The sequence below is a fragment of the Pelodiscus sinensis genome, chromosome 2 (assembly GCF_049634645.1).
Source record: "Pelodiscus sinensis isolate JC-2024 chromosome 2, ASM4963464v1, whole genome shotgun sequence".
Classification (NCBI taxonomy): Eukaryota; Metazoa; Chordata; order Testudines; family Trionychidae; genus Pelodiscus; species Pelodiscus sinensis.
The window spans coordinates 231326443-231348027 of NC_134712.1; the positions used below are offsets into that span (position 1 = coordinate 231326443).

The following is a 21585-nucleotide window of genomic DNA, read 5'->3' on the forward strand; positions in this document are numbered from 1 at the left end:
GAAATTGTAAAACCACTGATGCCCAGCATAAGCTAATGCAGCATTTCCCAGTCAGTGTACCCTAGGGATGTGCAAACAACTTGTGATGCAGAAAAATGGCAATGCAAATTTTCCCTGTGCTACTCTTTAACATGGCAGAGTTAAAGAGGGGTGGCAGTTGGTTTCATTTTCCTAGAAGGGGGCTCAGCTCTCAAAACTTTGAGAAACCAGGAGCTAAACTCAGCGGCCTGAAGCCAAGTAAACTTAAACAGCAGCTGCCAAAGTATTTTTTTTCACAGCTGCCTTCCTGACTTTATGAAATAGCAAAAAAATTCCCTCGCCCTCTTGGCCAAATTTGGTTCACACACAGGTCCACAAAGATTAAAAAAACACTGCAGTTTGGATGCAGGCATTGAGAAGAAACAAGCCTCTGCAGATTCACTTGGAAGCTTAAATTTGTTGAACTCACACCTAGAAGAAGAACCCTTCCTTTCACAGACAGTTGATATCTTTGGAGAGTTGGGGATATGAGGATAGTTGGGGGCATAGAGCAGCTGTTGGGGTGAACAAGGAAGGTCAGCTGGGAATGGGGAATTCAATGTCTTCTCAGCTGTGCAAACAAACCTCACACCATGTTCACCTAACTTTTGTGAACATGCGCTGAAGTTTGATGTTAATATTCACACAGCTCTTACCTCTTGTCATTAGATAAATATTTCTGATGTAGCCATTATCCTAGAAACTTTTGCATAGATTACTTTTTTCCATAAATACACACCCACACTTACACTGGTGCCTGCAGTGTAAGAAAAGTGATGAGGAGTTTACTTCCCAGATTAAATTTTGTTAAAACCTATCCAGTTTTTTGAAAAAAGCCTGCCAGTTTTTTGAAAGACAGGACAGCTATGAATAAACCAGCTGTTTGATAGATTCACTTTCCTATACAAAGGGAGAAGGTTATTCCATTACCTAGCAAAATTACTGTAAGTTTCCTTACTTCAAAATGAAATCTCAAATATCTTTCTTCATGAAATGCTCTTATATCTTTTCCTAATTATAGAATTGCTATATATTCTTTCTGTAAATAGTAATTATAAAGCAAGCATTATGTGCCCATTTATGCTCATAAAGGACATTTTAAAAAATCCTATTTCCTGTTGCTCAATAAAGATAATTGTGAGAACAATATTTATGTAAGTAACGCTTTCCCAAAGGGAAAGCAAGATGGGATATGACCTAATGTTCCCAGAGTACTGTAAAACTAATAATGGATTGCAGAAATGGTAGCAATATTTATTGAACTTTGGCGGCCATGAACAGAAATGTAGACGGGCTGCAGAAGCTGAAAACAGGAAGTATCACCCAGAAATAATGTAACTACTGTGATCATAGTGCTATTTATATTTTAATATACCACTATCATCTGTGGCCATTTTATAGGAAGGCAACTGTTTTTAAAACATATGGTTAAGTGTTCTTTTATATTGAGCAGAGAAAATCAAAAGCTGTATGAACAGCATAATCATAAAGTCAATGGTTAGTGACAAATCACTGAAAAACTTCATCAATTTTTAAAAATATGTTAACTTCAAAATCATAAATTTGCCTTTTCCATTACATGGTAATAGAAAAATATCAACTTTTCCCCATAGCTACAGTTTCGTTAGTAATCACAAGAAATATACACTCAAAATCAAATTGAAGTCTCAATTCAAAGAAATATAGGGTTCCCCCATCCCACATCAGCTTTGTGAGTGTATGTGAGGGGAGGCATGTTTGAAGTATCAGCATTTTCCTCCTCAATATCTTTTCCTGACAAATAACTTGATGTAGCCAGCCAACTATAACTAGCAACACTTCCCATGAAAACCACGCTGTCTGCACCCACTCCCTGTGCACTCTATATAAATGTTCATTCATTTATTTGCAACCCCCAAGGACACTCACTCATTTTCTTGGGCTCACTCATTATTGCTTCTAATAAGACACATACTTGCACCCTTCTGGAATCCAGGGGCCCACCCTCAAGAGTGTGCAGGCCTGCCAATGGGGAGAGGGAGGGAGAAGGAAAGAGAGAACTGCCCCAGGGTTTAGCAATTCAAAAGGGACCAGGCCTTCTGGCTGCAGCCATTACTGCAGAAGTATCTGGAACCCTGGGATCTTTATATTGCTGCTGGAGCACCAGTGGGTCTGAGGGTCCTTCCACTTGAGGCTCCGCTCCTTCTGAGAGCGCAGAGCCAGCCCCCCTTCCCACTTTGCCCAAGTGTCCAGCAAGCATGCTCCTTCAGAATCATAACTGCCCTTTTTCAGAAGGCTCTGCTAGGCAATCTCATCCCTCTGTGAGTTCACACATGCTAGTATAATCTCTCATGCACACATGCCTGCAACCCATCCACTCTAACAACATACATATTGCACCATTTCTCCTCAGAGAACACCAAAGTGCCATTATAAGAGAAATCCACGCACATACTCACTATCATACATCCCCACTTGGGACATGCACCTTTAAGCATGCCTCTACCCAGCACAAACATGTATCACAGGCCACACATACTGCCTCTCTCCATTGTACATCCTTCTATTGTCCCCACATCATAGTAGCTAAGCATCTCCTTCCCACACATGCATACACCTTCACTGGCATGCACAATGTCCCTTACAGTGCAGACAACATTGCCTCCACTGCCTCATAGCACACGTGTACCCATTTGATACACAAGGCTCATATTACACACACTTGCTGCAACCTCAAATGCTTTTGTTCTCATATTCTGCTATGTTGAACTCTCCTGCTTTAAAAACTACATCATACTTTCTCCCCTTCTGATATTATATTAAGTATTTATATAGTGTCATAACTTTTCCTGATACTTTCTAAAGATAAAAATCATATGCAATCCCTGATTCAAAGGATGTATGATGTTTCCTTTATCACTGGATTATTTTAAAAAATCTGTAAAATTAATTTTTAATTGAATTTTCTCTTCTAAATAATTTAGTGTACTTTTTTTTCTTTTAGGAAGCTTTTCTTGATCCTATTGATGTTTAAATCAAAACTTGAATCATTACTAAAAAAAGTTTACTTCAATTTCTAGGCGCAATAAAACTTAAACAAATAAATTACCACCTGAAATTTTAAGTCATCCTGCTCTCTAATTAAAATACTCTCAAAAAGGAGTCTTGTCTTATATATTTTTTTATCATTTAGTAGAAAAGTAACAGTACATTACAAAGTAGCCATATTACAGATATAAAAATCTATCTTTCTTCTGAATTGTAAACTTATGCAGCAAATCCACAGTCCATATTATTTTATTTTACTGGTCACACAACAACAGCAGTGAGTCAGTGAATTTATTTCCTAAGAACCACTTTATTAAGTTCTGATAAACTAAATTGTTTTCCCACACAATAATGGAGGAACATTTTAGTTTAAAGAAAAAAGTAACAACATATTATACAGTATACGCTACTAAAAATAGGGGAAAATTTCTTGAAAGCTGATGATATTCACCAGGGAAAAACAACAAATGATTTAGATAAGCTCTGAACAATGTTAGCATTATGACAAAGAGTATATAGAAATAAGAAACAGCCACAGTTACTGTATGCTTAAGCTTGGATAAATGAGCCATGCTCAATTGCCACTGAATATACTTCTAACCTCTGGAATGAACTGTAAACACTGCAAGGATTAGACAGTTCAAGTGAAATGAAGAAAGAAAAATAATTAAACAAATCTATTATAGTACCTAGTTCTGGTGAGAACTTTGCTTTCCATTTTGGTCAACATAATTAAACTCAATTTTACTTCCACAGACTGAGTTTATTTTTATAAAATAAATATGATGAAGTTTTCTATTTTATATAGTTCATCAAAACGTAGCTCATCATATATATTAAACATTTGCCTTTTAAAACATACCATAAAATAGCTAAGCCAAACTACTGCAAGTCGTTCATTTATCTATCTTCTGGAATGGCTGAATTCAATTCGTTATATATAAATTTGGTTAATATTGTACAAAAGCAAGGGGAATAAAATCTAAGGTTCTTTCTTTTTAGAACCACTAAGGCTGTAAATAAAATATTTATCTTGCTTATCCTAGATGGCTTTGTGGTTAAGGTCATGCCCTTTAACCCAAGTCATATAAATTGTGTCTCCATGGAACTTAACATAGAAAACCTATGTGGAATGATTTGGAGTGTACAAATAAAACCTAAAATAGTATGTGCCCCTAAATATAAGAATTATATTTTCTTATAGCATATGTGGGTCTCCAGGCAGTATAGTCATAGCTCTACTCTAAAAATAAGCTGCAATGCAAAAATTAGGAGCTGATCCTGTCGCTTTTATCAGTGGTTAGTAATGTAATTAGTCCCAGAAGCAGAGCTGTGCAAATAACTGAAAGTTTGCAGGACAAAAAAGAAATAAAGAATTAAAAAAGTAAAAAAAATAAGAATTATTACTATTTATCTTGGATTAAACAAAACACTTCATTCATTAAATAAAAAGTTTAATTTTGATATTTTTAAAAATAAAAACAAAATTCAAAACAAAAAACCCAAAACATTTCATTTTGAAAATGCTGAAACAAAATGTTTAAATTTTGTGTTTCTTTTTTCTGACAAAAATTTTTGTTATTCAGCACAAATTTGTTAAATATTTCAGTTACCCTAAACCTGCATTTTTCAGAATTTTTTTTTGGAAGAATACGATCACCAGCTTTACCCACGAATATGGTTTACTTCCATCAGTAAAAGATTGGTTCCTATGTTCCAATCCTACAAAAATGTTCATATATTTAACTTTATATACCAAGAAGTCCCACTGAAGCTAATGGGATTACTCAATTTCAAAGTTGAGAAAAAACCTAACTATTTGCAACTTTCTGGCATTCATCAGCAAGATTTTAAGAGCTGTGCCTATTGTCATAAAGATGTCATAAAGACTGTTTATGCTCTAAAATGTGTTTTAAACAGAGAAACAACTGTAAAATACTATTAATAAATGTGGGTGGGATGTCCTACCCCTTGATTCATGCTAAAAATAAGTAATACTTTCAGGTTGAAAAGGTGAATTATTCCTAATTAGACCTAAGTAATATTACTATGTCCTCTGTATCTAGGCTAATTAAAATAGCATTCCAAAGGTCAAAAGCTAACTTGCATTAATAAATCATAAAGGTTCATGATTGCAGCTGGCACATTATTTTAATTACTAATAAAAAATTATGCTTCAAATGCTATTTTTATAATCATATAAAATCTGTTGGGATGTCTGCAGTGTGAAACAGATTCTATTTACACATTGATTTGTTCAGATATGATGTTTTGTTTTGAATTCTAAAGACAATACAGAATGAACAAAGAATTTACAATTCAGACCCATGGTATGTGTCTGATGGCCATCTTAATGCAAAGAAAATCTTTACAATTAAACTAATTATTTGCAAGCATAGTGTTAATATTGTAGTAATGAAACGATCAGCTTTCTCTGCTCATTCTATTTTAAGTTAGAATTCAAGGCCCTGAAGAACCGATTTCAGAATTTTTGAAAGTGAAAAATAAATTCAAAACTACAGTGAGTATTCATGAATTTCAGGAGTGTAGGAACAGGAGTACAGTTATATTATATGGCCTGCTTTGAATATACTATTCAAATATCTCTATTCTGTGCTACTTGATTATTCACAATAGAAAATAGCCATGCAAGTATTGGAATATTCATGTTTTCATGCAATGTGATTGACAGTTGTGTAATTGTGGTTAGCTGCTTTGACCAAGGTTTCTATAGCAACAGCCTTACTGTCAATTCTTACCTGTTTTCTGGTCATCCACTGTACTGAGCTTAGTTTCGTCAGCTACTGTTAAAAGGTAAATGTATAAGGTTAGCCCAGTTAGTGCCCACACCCCACATGCATCTAACATTCCAATTTTCTAAGTTAGGAGGCATTGGTAACATCATACTTCATGCAAATAATATGCAACATTGAGAAAATGTTCTTAATAAAAACAGCAGCAAACTAGTACATTTCATGCAATTTGTCAGTCATTTCCATGTCACAGGCGGGAACAATATGTTATTTACATGTTAGCGCATCACAGCTAGCCAAGACAAGTCAATACCACCAATCTTATTTTACAGAAGGTGGTAATATCCACAAATATTATAAAGTTAAAAGTGCTCCTTGCATTTTAATTTCAGCATTTAGAAATTTTATTAAACACTCAAAATATATTTCTTAAGGGTACTAGAGTCTGCACTTCAAAACCTGAATCCAATGACAGATTTATGGATAGATTAGTTAGAAATAAATTACGAAATAAATCAGGTATAAAGTAAGAGATTATGTCTATAAGTGGAATATTTACACACTGTTTGGTTGCTGCTGCAGTATATGGTTTCCAGCACATATATATACCATATGGCCTAAACCAGAAGTGGGACCAGGCCACATTCTCTAATATACTGCTTCATTTATATCCCCATTAATTTCAGTAAGTTTTGCTGTAGACTATTAGGAAACCAAATAGTCAAAGATGTAAGATATAGACATAAATTGAGAATATGGATCTCTTCCCAATGTCAACTCAATAGAAATTGTTACTTTAAAAAAAATTATATTCAGTGATTTATTTTTCAGTATACATTTTCACCTGTTACAAAATATCGATAGAGGCTAGGTAAGTGGTAAAAGATATTGCTGCACCTTGTCTCTATTGGATCAACATCTGTTGGTGAGACACAAGCTTTGGAGGTTATACAGAGCTGTTCTTCCAGACCTAAAGCTTTTCTTTCTTTCTCTTTCTCTCTCTCTCTCTCTCTCCTCCCCACCCCTAACAAAAGTTGGTCTAAATCTCACCCATCTTTTCTCTCTCATATCCTGCAACTGTCATACAAAAGAATATCTTAGCAAATAAGTACATACCCATGTAGACTCCCATACGTTGCATGTTTAAAACCAACAAATCTATAGACATTTACAAACTGTACATGCCACTTGGCAACTCACATTATTTATATCACTACTTCACACATACATGTTTTGCTCTGTGTGTGCCAATCACATATTTGAAATTAAAAACATCTATATTAACAACATCAAATCCATGTTCAGATAAAACATTCAAAGAAATATAACTCACTACCTAAATCCATGCTTTTAGATTTTCGTGTTTTAACAAACTCCAATTGACTGGCATCTGAGTATTGTTTTGTGCGTTTTTCTGACATGCTCTGGCGTCCAAAACCCTCTCGCTGGAAGGCAAGCACTGGATCAACATCTGGACTAAGAGTGCTGTGGGAAGGGAAAATAAATTAGGCAGACATTTATCAATATCATGCAACCCACTCATCTGGAGAAAAAAGTACCTGACATTTAGTACATGACTTCTACCTTCTTTATCCGTTGATAAAGCAGCTAATTTTAAATAAACCACTGACGTAAATGGAGTTCCATCAAGAATCAATCTGGCATAGTGTGTCCAGAGCAACAGTGGTTTAACAAGCATCAATAATTAAAAGCCTACTAAACCTTCATGGACAAATGTGTACATAATGCCTATACACATCAAAACACATGCAGGAAAAATCACACACAGGAGATATTAAAATGACAATGCAGTGTACACTTTCCATATATATAGGAATGATTTTAAGTGAGTATTTCTCATTCTCAGTGACACACATGGTTTGTTTTCCAATGAGTTTATATAGTGCAGTAGTAAAGCACAAAATGTGTACTGGCTTGTCTGAATATCATATGAATTTCTCTGAAACTCTGCAGTTAAAGAACTGTGATGGACCTTCTATATCAAAACTAAAAACAAACCAACCCAACATTCTCTTGTGAGTTTTTCAGTGTATTTTCTGGATTTAGCCTGACTAGAAATATTGCACTAACATTTTCCAATCTCATTTTATGGAGGGTGAAGGGAAGGAGATGGTAGTGGTTAAATCACTGGTATTTGAATTCAGTTCCTGGCTTTGCCACAGACTTCCTATGTGAATCTGGGCAAGCCATTTAGCTCTTTATCAGGAAGGGACTTCAGTATGTTTCCTGTCTCACGGGAATTTGAAGATAAATTTATTAATGTTTGAGAATGAGGAGGGAAACTGGAGAAAGAGGGTAAAGATGTGAGGATAGATTTACAGTAAAACTCCAGTGGTCCGGCATCCAATGGTCCGGCACTCCTGATGGTCTGGCACCATCTGGAACCCAGAAGTGCTCCGGGCTGCCGGACAATTGGAGCTGCTCTGCCCCCGGCTTCCTCGATTCAGCTGCTGCTGAAACTTGGGGACGCCTGGAGCAGAGCAGCTGGGGTGCTGCCAGGTTGGTCCGTAGCGCCGCCCCTCGGCATTGCGGGACCAACCCAGCAGCACCCCAGCTGCTCTGCCCTGGGCTTCCCCAAGTCAGCCGCTGGTCAGTTTCAGCAGCGGCTGACTTGGGGAAGTCTGGGGCAAAGCAGCTAGGGTGCTGCCGGGTTGGTCCCGCAGCGCCGAGGGGCACATCCCCCCCACTCCACCCCAGACACCTCATAGCCCCCCCTTCCAATAGTCCAGCATATTTGATAATCCGGCACCCACCCCCTGGGTCCTAAAGGTGCCAGATTATTGGAAGTTTACTGTAGTTTGGTGTGGCACTAAGGGGCTCAGGAGAATATGAATGAGTTTGCGATAGGTAGATGAGATGTGGACAAATGCATGAGTGACTTGACAATAGATGTTTGCTCACAAGTGACATCTATGCAATACCTTTCACTTACATAGGCCCTGATCCTGTTACACTGAAAGAAATGTCCAATGTGTTTTGAGATCAGTAAATTTGGCTCAGTACTTTACATCTAACTATTGCAGCAATTTCTAAGGTGCCTGTGTACTCAAGACCATGATTTAGTCATTTTTTTTTTAATTGGGGCAAAGTGCTTTGAAAATATTGACAATTTAATTGTCACAATATTCCTGTGAAATAAATGTTATTCCCCACATTACAGAAGACGGAAACAATTTTTTGAACAATTTACTGCAGTGCAACTGAGAGCTCAAGATGGCTCACATGGGTTTAAGAATGTGCTCTCAAATACTTCAATTAAATGTATATTCAGCACCTCTCAAATCATAAATGTCTCTCCAAAGGTCACACATGAGTTTTTAGCTCACAACTACTATTTGTACTAAATGATACATTTGTTAATATTAAGGGAGGAATTCCTTTAGCAACATCTGTTGATGTAGCTTAAGTTAGAAATGCTCCATTTCATCTTGCTGAAGAGAATGCATCCTGTGCTTCTTTCTTTACAAGGACTGAATTTCCTGTTTGTTTTAGCTGCTTGCTCTTTTTTTATTTGATCTTCTTCACATAATTGTTTACTTTTCCAAGACATATCAAGTTTCTTTTAAAGTTGAATATCATGTTCCTGTAAATTGAGCTTTGTATAGGATTATTCATTTAAAGTCACATGCAGCATGCTAAAACTTTATGATTAAATACAAATTTCAAAAGTAAATCAAGGAGTGTGGAGAGAATGGCATGGTTTGGAGAAGGAGCCAGAATTCCTGAGTTTTGATCCCAGCTCTTCAGCTGACTCTACTTCTTGAGTCCTTAAGCAAATCATTTAATCTCTCTGTTTCTCTTCAGCGTTCTCATCTGCACCTCTCACACTTAACCTGCCCCTTTGAGTTATTATGAGGACTAATTATTTAATATTTGGAAAACATGCTACAAATTCTAAGTACAAAGATTTACTTTTTCATCTTATCTAAATCTAGCTTGCTAAAAATATCAGAATGTCATATTATGCTAATAGTCCACAGTAATAAAGAATTTTAAAATATATTTAAATGAGGCAATACCTATTTCAATAATTAACAAACACCAATTTTATAGCCAGTTGAACATATAAGCTATGTAACTCAAAAGTACATTGATGTGGTAAATATCCATAAGTTAAAAGTCAACAAGCATAGCTAAGTAACTAAAATGGCTAATTTTAATATTTTTCAGGCTATGTTAAAGTCTATCTCCCATTACTGAAACTCATTTAATACCCATCACAATTTACTATTTTAAAGCACACTTAACACATAAGATTTCTGGAACAACAGCTGATTCTTAAAAGAATGTAACCGTCTTCTGACCCTCTGTTGTTATTAACATTCCAGTTATTAATCCGGTCTTATTGCCCATTTGTTTTCATAACATTTTCATCAAGGATTAGTGAGATATTGTCAGGCTGGAAAAGCTTACATTTTCTGCTGTGATTCAGAACAGCTGCCATTCTTGTTTGGATAACCCTTCGTCCATATTCTTAGCTTTACCCTTTGAGCCTTCTAGCGATATCATACAATGCACCTTCATTTTACAAGTCTTCCTTCAACCATTAGCAACAGGAAATTAATGCAACAATCTACTTCTGCTGCCATTTATTTTTTTACAAATAAAAAGCACTATATATGAGTAAGGCTGTAAACTGATCTGCTCTTTTACCTGCAATTGTATCTAAAGACCTCAACAATTTCTCATAAAGGTAGAGATCTAAAGGTTTTTGTATAAAATGAATTCCATAATATCTAATCTATTTTCTTTGTCACTATTTTCAAGATCAGAAAGGTATATGAATGGTAAGTTACACTGCACCAGTAAATGTAAAAAGCATCTGCAGATTTCAAATGGACTTTTACTGAAAGATGTAGTTTTTTTTACTCTTTTCCCCAACACTCATTTAGCTGAAAAATTCACTCAAAGATAAGTATTATATGACATCTTAAGTGCTGTTCAATTTAAAAAATATCAGACTTTCAGCTCTAAAATCCTTTTCCAAAAGACACAGATGGACATTTCAAGGGCCCAAATTACAGGTGAGACTTTTCTAAGGAAAAGCTGCAGTATTAACAGAAAAGCAAATTGAAGACGAAAAAAGTTATTTTACAACAATTATTAAAACACTGCTTAGAATCAGCAAGAGCAATCCCTGAACATCAACTCAAATTAAACATAATATCAAAACAGAAAAAGCTGACTAGCGCAAATCAAAACCAAAGGGCATTGCTAGTGTTACTTTATTAAGATATTGCTGACACATTCACAAAAGAAGCAGGAGATGGGGGTAGTAAGAAAATTCTTATTCTTTACTCTGCTTGTGTTAATTATCACTACGCCCTAAGGAGGTTGCTCCATAGAGAGGGTCTTTTATTTTGCTCATTGCTTTACATAATTACTAGACTTGCAAATTAATGCAGTTCTCTGAGATCTGTACTAACAGAATGCAATATTTCTTTTATTAAGAACAATAAATTTAATAATGGGACTAGTACATTAGCCATTGGAGCGCATATGTAAAAATTTATACATAAAATCACAGATTCAACCTAATTAGAAAGTTAAATGTGAGATAAATTGGTTTCAGTGTTTTAAATTATGGAAAATATTACTGCACTACTTATAAATCACAATGCAAAACATAATATTTATCCTAAATAATCAGGTAATCTTAACTTGTTAAATGTTATGTGAGCAATAACACACAAATGGCAGGCCTAAATTAAGAGCACCCTTAATTTCTAAACAGATTATTGGAAAATTATTCATTACCTTAAATACAGTAAAAGCTGACACATATGTGATAAAAGTCTCCTAAATATACATTAGTACATACAATTAAATCTTGCATTTAATTTTGTAGAAAATATATTTATAGAGATAATTATAAATTAACATTTCCCATTGGAATTTATCTTTAATGTATTATAATCTTAAACTTTTAATGAGGCATTCCTACAACTGTTACGATTTTCTAATTAAATGTAAAGATGGCTCATCTTATAATTTGACTACAGGATATTAATACTGTTAACGCAGCTATATACCAATTTGGTCCTAATAGTATTTGGTAACATTTGTTTAAATGTGTTTAGAACTGCATAAAACCACATAGCTAGAAAGTAAAAGTCCATCACAATTATCTGCACAGACTCTCTTACTGAAACAGCAGCAATTAAAGTCAGGAAAATGTTGTAGTTTGAATGTTAAAAAAATGAAAAGTAATAATCAGCATAGCTAACCATTACATTAAAGAGTCATAAATTATTCCAATTACTACCATTTTCATGCCATGGACTATGGCCTTACCAGTCTGTAGATTCATTAATTGTGGCTTTAGCCCATGCACCAACATCTGCTGTTCCAAATCCTACATCATCATGGGAGCTGGAAGATGACTGGTCAGAAAGATGAGGAGGAAGTACTGGCAGTCTATCATCTTCAATAATAACAGTATCATCTTGTGGCATGTTCACTGTTGGAGACAGCTGGTATTTACCTGTTCCATGTGGGGAGGAGAACAGGGGAAAGAAACTGTAGATTAAGCCCTGAATGTTACATATCGTATATTATCCAAATGATAAAATGTCATGTCAAATCTGTTACATCACAGATAAGACTGATTTAACACAATCAGTAACATTACATGAGATATGCTACATGAAAGTCTGAAAAATATGTATGTCAATTACATACATCCTTCTGAAGGAGAGTATTAAGTAGTGCAGGTTGCGATCCTCAGAAATTAACAGAAGTGGCAGAACTGGATCAATGAGAACTGATGGGATTCATGACCTCCCATGAGCTAGCCCTTGGTCACCAAGGCACACATTTTCCAATTTAGTATTCTTACTTTACAAACTTAAATCCATATTTGGATGTAGAAACCTTCAGAAATGGCTTAATTTTCAAAAGCGTTGAGCACTTATAGATAAAACGAGTCAAAAAATTGAAATGTGGAACCGTTTACCTCCTCCCCCCCAATAAAATAGTTAAATGAATGAACAAATAAACAGGCAGACAGTCATTTATGTAGGTGACCTGGTTTTAAAAGACAACTACACACCAGACTTGTAAAATTTGGAGGACAACCTTAATTCTGTTCCCACTGAAGCCCTAGGGTATATCTGCACAGCAACATTATTTCAAAATAATTTTGAAATACTGTCAAGCCGGAGGACTTCTTATTCTGACTCCTGTAGTTCTCATTGTACGAGGAGTAAGGGATGTCAGATGAAGAGTGCTCTATTTTGAAATAAGTGCTGTTTAGATGCTCCCAATTTCAAAATAAGCTAAGCAATTGATGTAGCTCAATTTGCATAGCTTATTTCGAGTTAAGCCCTGCTGTATAGATGCACTCCAAGTGAATTTTAAATCAAAGAGATGGCATAAGGACTTGACATTACACTTCATATGTGAACGTGCTTCAGTGGGACAACTCCTATAGGCAAGAGTTGTTGCACTGGAGCCTAAGTAGTTTTTCAAATTAGTGAAAAGTCATTTCTTCCTACTTAAAAACCAATTTGTATCTTTTGAAGAAACTACCACTGTAATCCTACCATTTTAGACATACTTGGAATTATATTTTCCACTAATATTTCCTATGGCATTTTACGTAATAAAGTTTTCAAACTGTTTAACAAAAAGCAGAAGTAGCCTTTACATTTATATAAAAATCATACATCAACAGGATAGACTAAACAGATACAACGTCACAAAGGGACTTTTTTATTACAGTGTTCAATAATATCACTATAATTTTAGCCTGAGTCACCATTTCCTATTTTCAGTGTGGAGGTGCTTAGATCAGGGTTCAAGATATTTAGCAGAGAAGTAAAACTGATGCTACAGAAAATTATCAGCCTTAAAACTTTCCAGTTCAGCTTTACCTGAGATAACATCACCTCAATAGATGCAATATTACTGCGCTAAACTTCTTTTTACTGGTTATAGGGAATACCAATCATACTGGAAATATGGAAATCAAGTATTTTGTTATCTCAGGTAATTAGCTAGTTATTAAGAATAACCTTTTCTGTAACATGAACTTTACCCCCAGATATTGTTGCTTGTTAAAAAATTGCCTTCTAAAAGGTTTGGTTATTTCCTTGGTATAACCTTGAATATTTCCAATAAATAACAATGAAAGAACATAGTAAATACTGAAAGAAACTTTGTTTTGCTATAACATTAATTAACAAAAATTGTCATGCATATTATGAATAAAACAGATTATCATCAAATCAGCTGACTTACCATATGGCATGATGTGTGTGAGTGTACACACATGTAATATAGAAACAGGACAGCATGGTACTAACTAGGAATAATTTACTGTGTAATAAAAAGTATCAAGGGTTGTAAAAGTTTTGTTATTATGAGTACATGCATGGCCAGATATTTTGCTCACCTCTTTTAATACCTATCGGGACAAATGAGAAAACCCGTATGTTGTTATGAGACCTATAGCAATTCTAATTTTTCCCCTTTTGTATAATCATGTTGCTGTACTGTTACTTTAATTGGGCCAATAAACTGATACAAAAGAACATTAGCTAAAATTCACTGTATTTACGAATCAAATATATTTTATATGGTTATTTCAAGAAAAATTTGTGGCTGAATGAGATATTTTCTAAAATAGATGAAAATGATTAGAATACATTGGTACTCCATGGCAAACAACCTATTATTGTCAAGCAGAAATGAATGTGCTCAGTTTACATAACTGCTAATTCTGTGCCCAGCAATCACTTTTTTGATGGACAGGTTAATGGTTAGCCTGATAATGTATTCCTTTTCAAACATATTGTCTACAAGATTGTTAACTCAGTAGTTAATAATGTCTCCAATGAGTTGATTGTGAAAAAGTAGAACCTTAGTGCATTTTTCAGATTGAACTTTCTGAGAGGCTCAAGTAATTTAGTCACATTTTTAACTTTTCCTCTACTATTCTTAATATCTAACAAGAATGAAAATTGAATTGTATTGATGCTTTGAAATGAAAGAGATAAACTTGAAGCTGCCGAGGAAAACAAGTGAGAGAAAGGCTTCATCTTCAGAATACTGTTGTATACAGCTCACCAATGGAGAAAGTAAATCATGCCTCTTCTGTGGAGGGCTTACAGCTAGTTATAAACAGAACCCAGTCTTGGAAAAGATGAATCCACTGCTTTAAAAGGAATGTCTCCAAAAAAGTGTATCATCCCAAACCTAGCACTCTTTGCTATGACTTGATCGGGCTACTTATTCAAGCATGTGCTCGAGATTGCTTGCTGCAACTTTACACAACTCTAAATTATAGGCTATCAGTCTAGAGAAGCTCTATAAATGGTAGAAAAAGGAAGAGAGAACATTTTTTTCTTTTCGGTATGACTCAACTCTTGATATGACTGGGCTTGTGTGAACCAGTCACCTACCTGCTGCCCTGATGAAGATGATGGGATGACGCTACCAGATACTTGATGAACAAGATACCCAAGTGTTGATAATGAAGAAAAAGTATCTCACCAAGCTCCAGTACTAGCTGGATGGCTTACCAGACCCATAGCCATGTATTGCTGAGCTCTGCCCAGATGCATGGAGCATCTTGATTTTGAAGAGATAACAACTCTGGAGAAAAAAAGACATTTACCTATTTCTGTAACTGGTGTTCTTGCTCATGTTCATTTAACTTAGGTGTGTATGCTCATCACATGCATTGGTGCCGGTGTGAGTGATACCGAGGGGCACACGCCTCTATGGGTCTGTGCTCCAATGCCAGCAACACGTAAGACCTCACATCTTGCCATGGACTGTCCCTCACAAACCTTTGCAGGCTATAGAGTGCTCTCCTCTCTGGCTGAGGAGGCGAGCGGAACCATAGGATGCTCAGCCATAAAGGGGCAAATGGCGGCTTCCCTCAATGCCGAAGTACAACAGTGCTGGACACCACAAATATAACTATGCTTGCAGAGTGAGCAAAACAATTCTTGCTATGCATATATATAGTAGTTTATGAAGTAAGGATGTAAAATATCATTTAAAATGCTATGTTTAAACACTTAACTGTCTGCTGTGTCATGCTGGGGGTTGGGGACTTCTGGAGCAGCCCCTAACCCACAGCATGGCACAATGGGCATTGCGTCATGGTGGGCTCTGCCCAGACCAGCTGCTCCAGACAGGACGGGCAGGGCCTGACACACTGCGCCACAGATGGGAAGCTGCTCCAGTCCGGCTAGGCACAGGTTAACCAGTTACAGATAAGCATCACTCAGTAAGGGTGATGCTTACTGAGTAACTGGTTAAATAGTTACCCTTCCACATTCCTATTATGAAGTACAATGGAATCCTTTGGTAGCTCATTAACATGAGCTATGCAGGAAAATTGAAAGAATTGGGCTCGTTTAGTTTAGAAAAGAGAAGACTGAGAGGGGACATGATAACAGCAGTATCTAAAAGGGTATCAAGTATCTAAAAGGGTATCAGAAGAAAGAGGAAGAAAAATGTTCTCCTTGGCCTCTAAGGATAGGACAAGAAGCAATGGTCTTAAATTGCAGCAAAGGAGGTTTAGGTTGGACATTAGAAAATCTTCCTAACTGTTAGAGTGGTTAAACATTGGAATACATTTATTAAGGAGGTTATGGAAACTCCAACACTGGAGATATTTAAGAGAAGGCTGGATAGACATCTATCAAGGATGATCTGGATTGTCCTTAGTCTTGCCGTGAGTGCAGGGGACTGGACTTGATGACCTCCCGAGGTTCCTTCTAGTTCTAGTATTCTATGAGCCAATAAAAGACAGTGTCAAACTATGTGATTTGATTGGCAAGGTGGGTGAGGAAATGTAATTTATTGGACCAGCTTTTCTTGGTGAGACACAAGTTTTCTCCAAAAACTGTATTGCCTCCCCTGCTTTGCTTCTCTGCTATCCTAGGACCAACACATCTACAATTACACAGAATACAATCTGAGTCATTGTTATTCTAATTAAAACCTTGATAAATAACTTCTGATTAGTCATCTTTAGTATCAAAACCTGCTAAGGTCATAAGAAATCAGCAACTGTATGTAATAATCAATGGGCTAAAGAAACATCCAATTCAGAGAGAGAGCACCCTGAAGTAGGGATACCCTAAGCAGCCCAACTTTGTTGTGGTCACATCAGATTTATGTACATTATTTAAACATGATTTGACCTTTGCTATAAAATCCAGCTCTGTAAGCATGGAGTCCCACTAAGGAGGAGGGCCAAGATAGACAGAATTAGTACTTAGGCAGAACATAAGGGCATGGCTCTCTTGGAAACACCATAGTAGCACAGCCGATGCACTGTAGCATTTTTAGTGTAGAAACTACATCCATGGAAGGGGTTCTTTCGTCACTGCAGGGACTCCAGTTCTCCTAGAGGAGACGGCTTGGCTGATGGAAAAATCCCATCTACACCGAGGCTTATGTTGGCTTACTTACGTCAGACAAAGCGTAACATTTTTCATCACCCTGACTGCTGTAGTTAAGCCAACCTAATCGTGTAGTACTAATCAGCCCAAAGATGAGCATTTGCAAGTGTCTGGGTGGACTTTTATCCTCTATATGCATAGGACACACTCAAGAGTTGGCTATGGGCATATCAGGTTCTATGGGTTTTTGGAAGGGCTAATGGTTTGTTTTTGCCATTTGCTAGGACTTCAGTTACTGATCACTGCTCAAAGAAATACATTGGACTTGATGGACCACTAGTTTTATGCAGCAGACCACATCCTGTATTCCTTTGATGTTAAATTATAGTGTATCCCTTGACATGCATATCAAATATCCTCTCAGGTTCAGTTAAGCGGTTGCTACACAAGATTTTTACATGGTAACTCATTCATTAATGCATACCCAAGTTTTACATGTAAATCCCTGACCACTGAAGGAAAAAAGCAGTGGCTATGTGCTATGCAAATACTTTATTTGGAAAATGGAAACAGCAAAATTAGACTAGTTCCACTTTTAAAATTACAGCACCAACAATTTCAACCACATTTTCACTCTTTGAACTTTTAATTCAAACTTTAAAAAAAAATGCATCACTTTCTTTAGACAGACATGAATTTTGTATATTTGGTCATATTATTCTTCATTATCCACAATAGAGAATAACAGAACTTTTCAGTTTATGTTTTGGCTTTGCTATGTGCATTCAGAGTACAATATGACTGAACTGGTACAAAAATCACACAAACCAAAACTGTGGTGTTTCACAGAGGTTTAAGAACTATTTACAAAGCAATAACTAGCAAAAGGCCATAACAGAGATTTTCGCTTTCTAAAGCTGAATAGATATCTGAAGGGACTGAAAACTAAATTCACCTTTGCTTCATGCCAACTCTATAGGAATTTTCCAATTCTAATGCTGTACATATATGTCAAACTTACTAAAATGCAGTGGATTTCACGGCTATGTTGTAGCAACTCAAGCTAGCAATAAAAGTATTTCACATCAGGTGCTATTTTAATCAAACATCTTCTTGCTTTTTAAATTTGAAAATCCTTACAAGTTAATCCCATGATTGAGCTACTCAGTAAGTCCAACCACTCCTGTGGCAAGACAAGTCTTTATGAACTAAATCTGTTAGTAGCAAGCTGAATTGCTGCAGAGCAAGTGCTAATAACCTCGTTACCCACTGGGGGCTATGCAGACAATACAGCACAGAATCCAAACAAAGGATGCATAAAATCACGTAGAAGGTTTTAAAACTGGTGCCCTGCAAAGCAGAAATTCAACGGAAATAGGCAAACATGTTATTGAACATACTGGCTTCAGTTTATATTATTTTCTTTTTTGAGCATAATACAAGTGAAGCTGAATCAATGCTGCAGAATAACAATACTTTTTTATAGTAATATTCACTGACATTTTATTTGCATGCAAACTCCTCAAACAGACTAATAAGAAGTGTAGTTTCCCACCTCAGTCACAGAAAACCATTTTAAATGTTCCCATTTCTTATGCCACCTTTATGGGCTCTGAAACTTACTTTATCAATCGATTGACTTTCCCCTTTCACATTAAGCAATCTGGAAGGCTTGTGAAGAACAGTTCTTTTAAAAAGACATGCTTTAAATTGGTCATTGCCACTTTCACGTTTCATGCTTCCCACATAAATAATACATTAATCACCCTTCAACGAACTACCGAAACGACAAAACAAGATCTGATTAGCAGAGTCTACTTGACTCACCCATTATCCTACTTAGTGCTGCAGTCCTTGTGGGTGACTCGGTGAGTCCCTCGATCCCACTGTATAGTGAATGGGAAATTCTACGTTCCCTGTCATCAAGTATGGTGTCTATAGGCAGTTCTGGCCCAGGGGGACTTCCAGGTGACTCCAACTGCATGGAAAGAGGAAAATCAGCACTGAAGTCCATTTAACAGCATGGGGGAATGATAACAACTTGCCTAAGGATTGGGCCTGGCTGAGCACCAAATGCATTAGAGCTTTTCGTCCCAGACACAAAATAATTTACTATGACAGCTCTGCTTAATGACCAACTTTCCATGCCACTTTATACTGCACCTCCCATGGTGCCTTGTCAAATTTCAACCCTTTTGGCAGAAAATATGTCGACAAAAAGCATCACATTTTGGTCTACCTTTGCTGAATACTTTCTTAAATGTATAGATAGCATGTTTCAATATTCTGTGACAAATAACTTGCTCTCTCTCATATATTGATAGACTGTCAGGAGAAGACTTCTAGGAGCAGCAGAGAATAGGAAACATTTCAAACTCAGCTACTTACCCTTTTTGAAGTAATGAAATTAGCTTCTGTACATGCCTATCATGGGATTCCCCATGAAACACGCTGTCATACACGTTTATATGACATACATGAACTCATGCTGCTTATGATAAAGTCTTTGCTCAGACTTCTCACCCTTAGGATAAAGAGATTTCACATGCCCATAAAATATGGGAGTGTACCATGTTGTGGGGGTATTTGCAGCATCCCTGTCAGTTTCAGTACAATCAGCATTTCCAAACCCCTAAAACAGCCCAGATTCCTCTGCCCAGCATGATTCCTCAAGACAGTACTCCCCCATGTATGAAGAGCCAGATCCCTGACATAGTGTCAAAGGAGACAGAAAGATGTTGCTTGGCCATGCAAAGAAGGGGAGAATAAACATCCTTTCTCTCCCCCACTCCCAGCTGCCCTTCATCAGAACTGTCTTGTGTGTATCTCAAGGGTGCCCTTATGTTCACCCCTCCCCCAGGAGAATCTGGTCACATCTCAAGTCTGATTTTCTGTATTATGACAATGTAGCACTATAGTAAATAAAACAAGGAATTCACACTACTGTGGCTCTTTCGAGTAACAATGATCACCAACTTGAATCACTCATGAATCACTGCGTTCTGTGTACCAGCAATCTAGGAGCAACTTCCTACAAAGGGCCTGGGAGTGATGTGAACACCTGTTCACAAGAGAACCAACTGAAACTATCAACTTGTTTCAATAGACTAATAACCATTATGGGAAAGACTTCATCTCCCATAATCCCATAAACTATCCAATCCCTCTGCTTACTGAGCTTTGCTGAGGTGCCTGACCATAGTCGTTTTGGCCCCTTGTGGTTACTGGTAACTGAGTGATTATGGGCACTTTGGACAAAACATCTATCCTTGGCTTAGATATTAAATTGATTTAATTTGTGCACTGAATTCTGGCCCCCTCAGGAGAAATTCTGATGAACTTATATATGTATGTTCAAATACAGTATGTAGTACTGTAATTGGTTAGGGCATCAAGGTCAGTATGTTTTGGCCATTTTATCTAAAGTTGTGTTTATAACTCAATGCATGATATTTTTATATGAATCCTTTAGCATAAAATATTTCATGATTAAAATATATTAGTGTGCAGAGCCTGCAAAATACTGAATGTTTCCCCAATTAGTGCATGCTACAATTACTTGGAAGTCACCACGCATTGAGAGTGGTCAGCACTTGTCAGGAATGGTCTCTAAAGGAAGAACAGTTCACAGTTTCACAAATTGTAACAAAGCAATATTTTTAAATAGCTCCCCATTATGATTCATGATACCAGCATGATACAGCGACTCATATTTCCAGCATGACAAAGAAATGTATGCTATTAAAATCTTTTTTAAAAATTTGCTTCAAGAGCTACAAAGGTCTCAACTACAATCTTCACAAGAGAGGCTCTGATGCAACCAGTGAACTAATATTATATGATATCTAGTCACCAGCTCAATGCCAGGAACACAGAGTAGATGGGCATTTGAGAAACTCATTGTATTCCAAAGATGAGGACCACAAAGACCAGAGTCAGAAGTCATACCGTCTGTAAAAATTATTATTTCTGTTCAAAGCTATCATCTGTTTAATATAAATGAGATATTTAATGAAGTTCTAAACTGTGAACTTATCTTTCCCAATTTGATAAGCACTGGGGAGAATTACTGCATTGAAGGGTCAACACAATTACAATTGGAGGCACATCAAGCTGCAGGAGAATAATAAAGTTGCAGTGCAAGTGAATTAGACTCAATAAGGTTTAAATTGTAAAATGAGGATTTGTTTTATTATGTTTTTTAAAATTGCAGATTACCAGTGACAGCTTTACTGAAAAGTAAATTAACAATATTCTAAGTCTTTGATGCAAAGAAATCAAAGATAAATTTGGGAAGAATAAAAATATTAAAATTTGAAATGCTGTAAAATATGTAGTATGTCCGGAATTTAACTTCTATGCCAATTATGTTTAAAGGTGAACTAACCTTTATTTCGCTTAAA

General features: G+C 36.3%; 1 protein-coding gene across 13 annotated transcripts in view; it reads right to left on the bottom strand.

Moving 5' to 3' along the window:
* PARD3 (par-3 family cell polarity regulator) overlaps window positions 1-21585 on the bottom strand; it is a 677664-nt gene that overhangs the window by 205904 nt on the left and 450175 nt on the right. For 7 of the 13 annotated variants that reach the window (XM_075922688.1, XM_075922683.1, XM_075922682.1 and 4 more), the window contains 4 exons: window positions 19010-19160; window positions 12114-12303; window positions 7132-7283; window positions 5805-5849 (listed from right to left, as the gene is read on the bottom strand). In XM_075922688.1, the coding sequence (XP_075778803.1) occupies window positions 5805-5849; window positions 7132-7283; window positions 12114-12303; window positions 19010-19160 (538 nt within the window). The remainder of the gene's footprint in view (window positions 1-5804; window positions 5850-7131; window positions 7284-12113; window positions 12304-19009; window positions 19161-21585) is intronic. The other 6 variants (XM_075922689.1, XM_075922685.1, XM_075922679.1 and 3 more) reach the window with 3 other exon arrangements.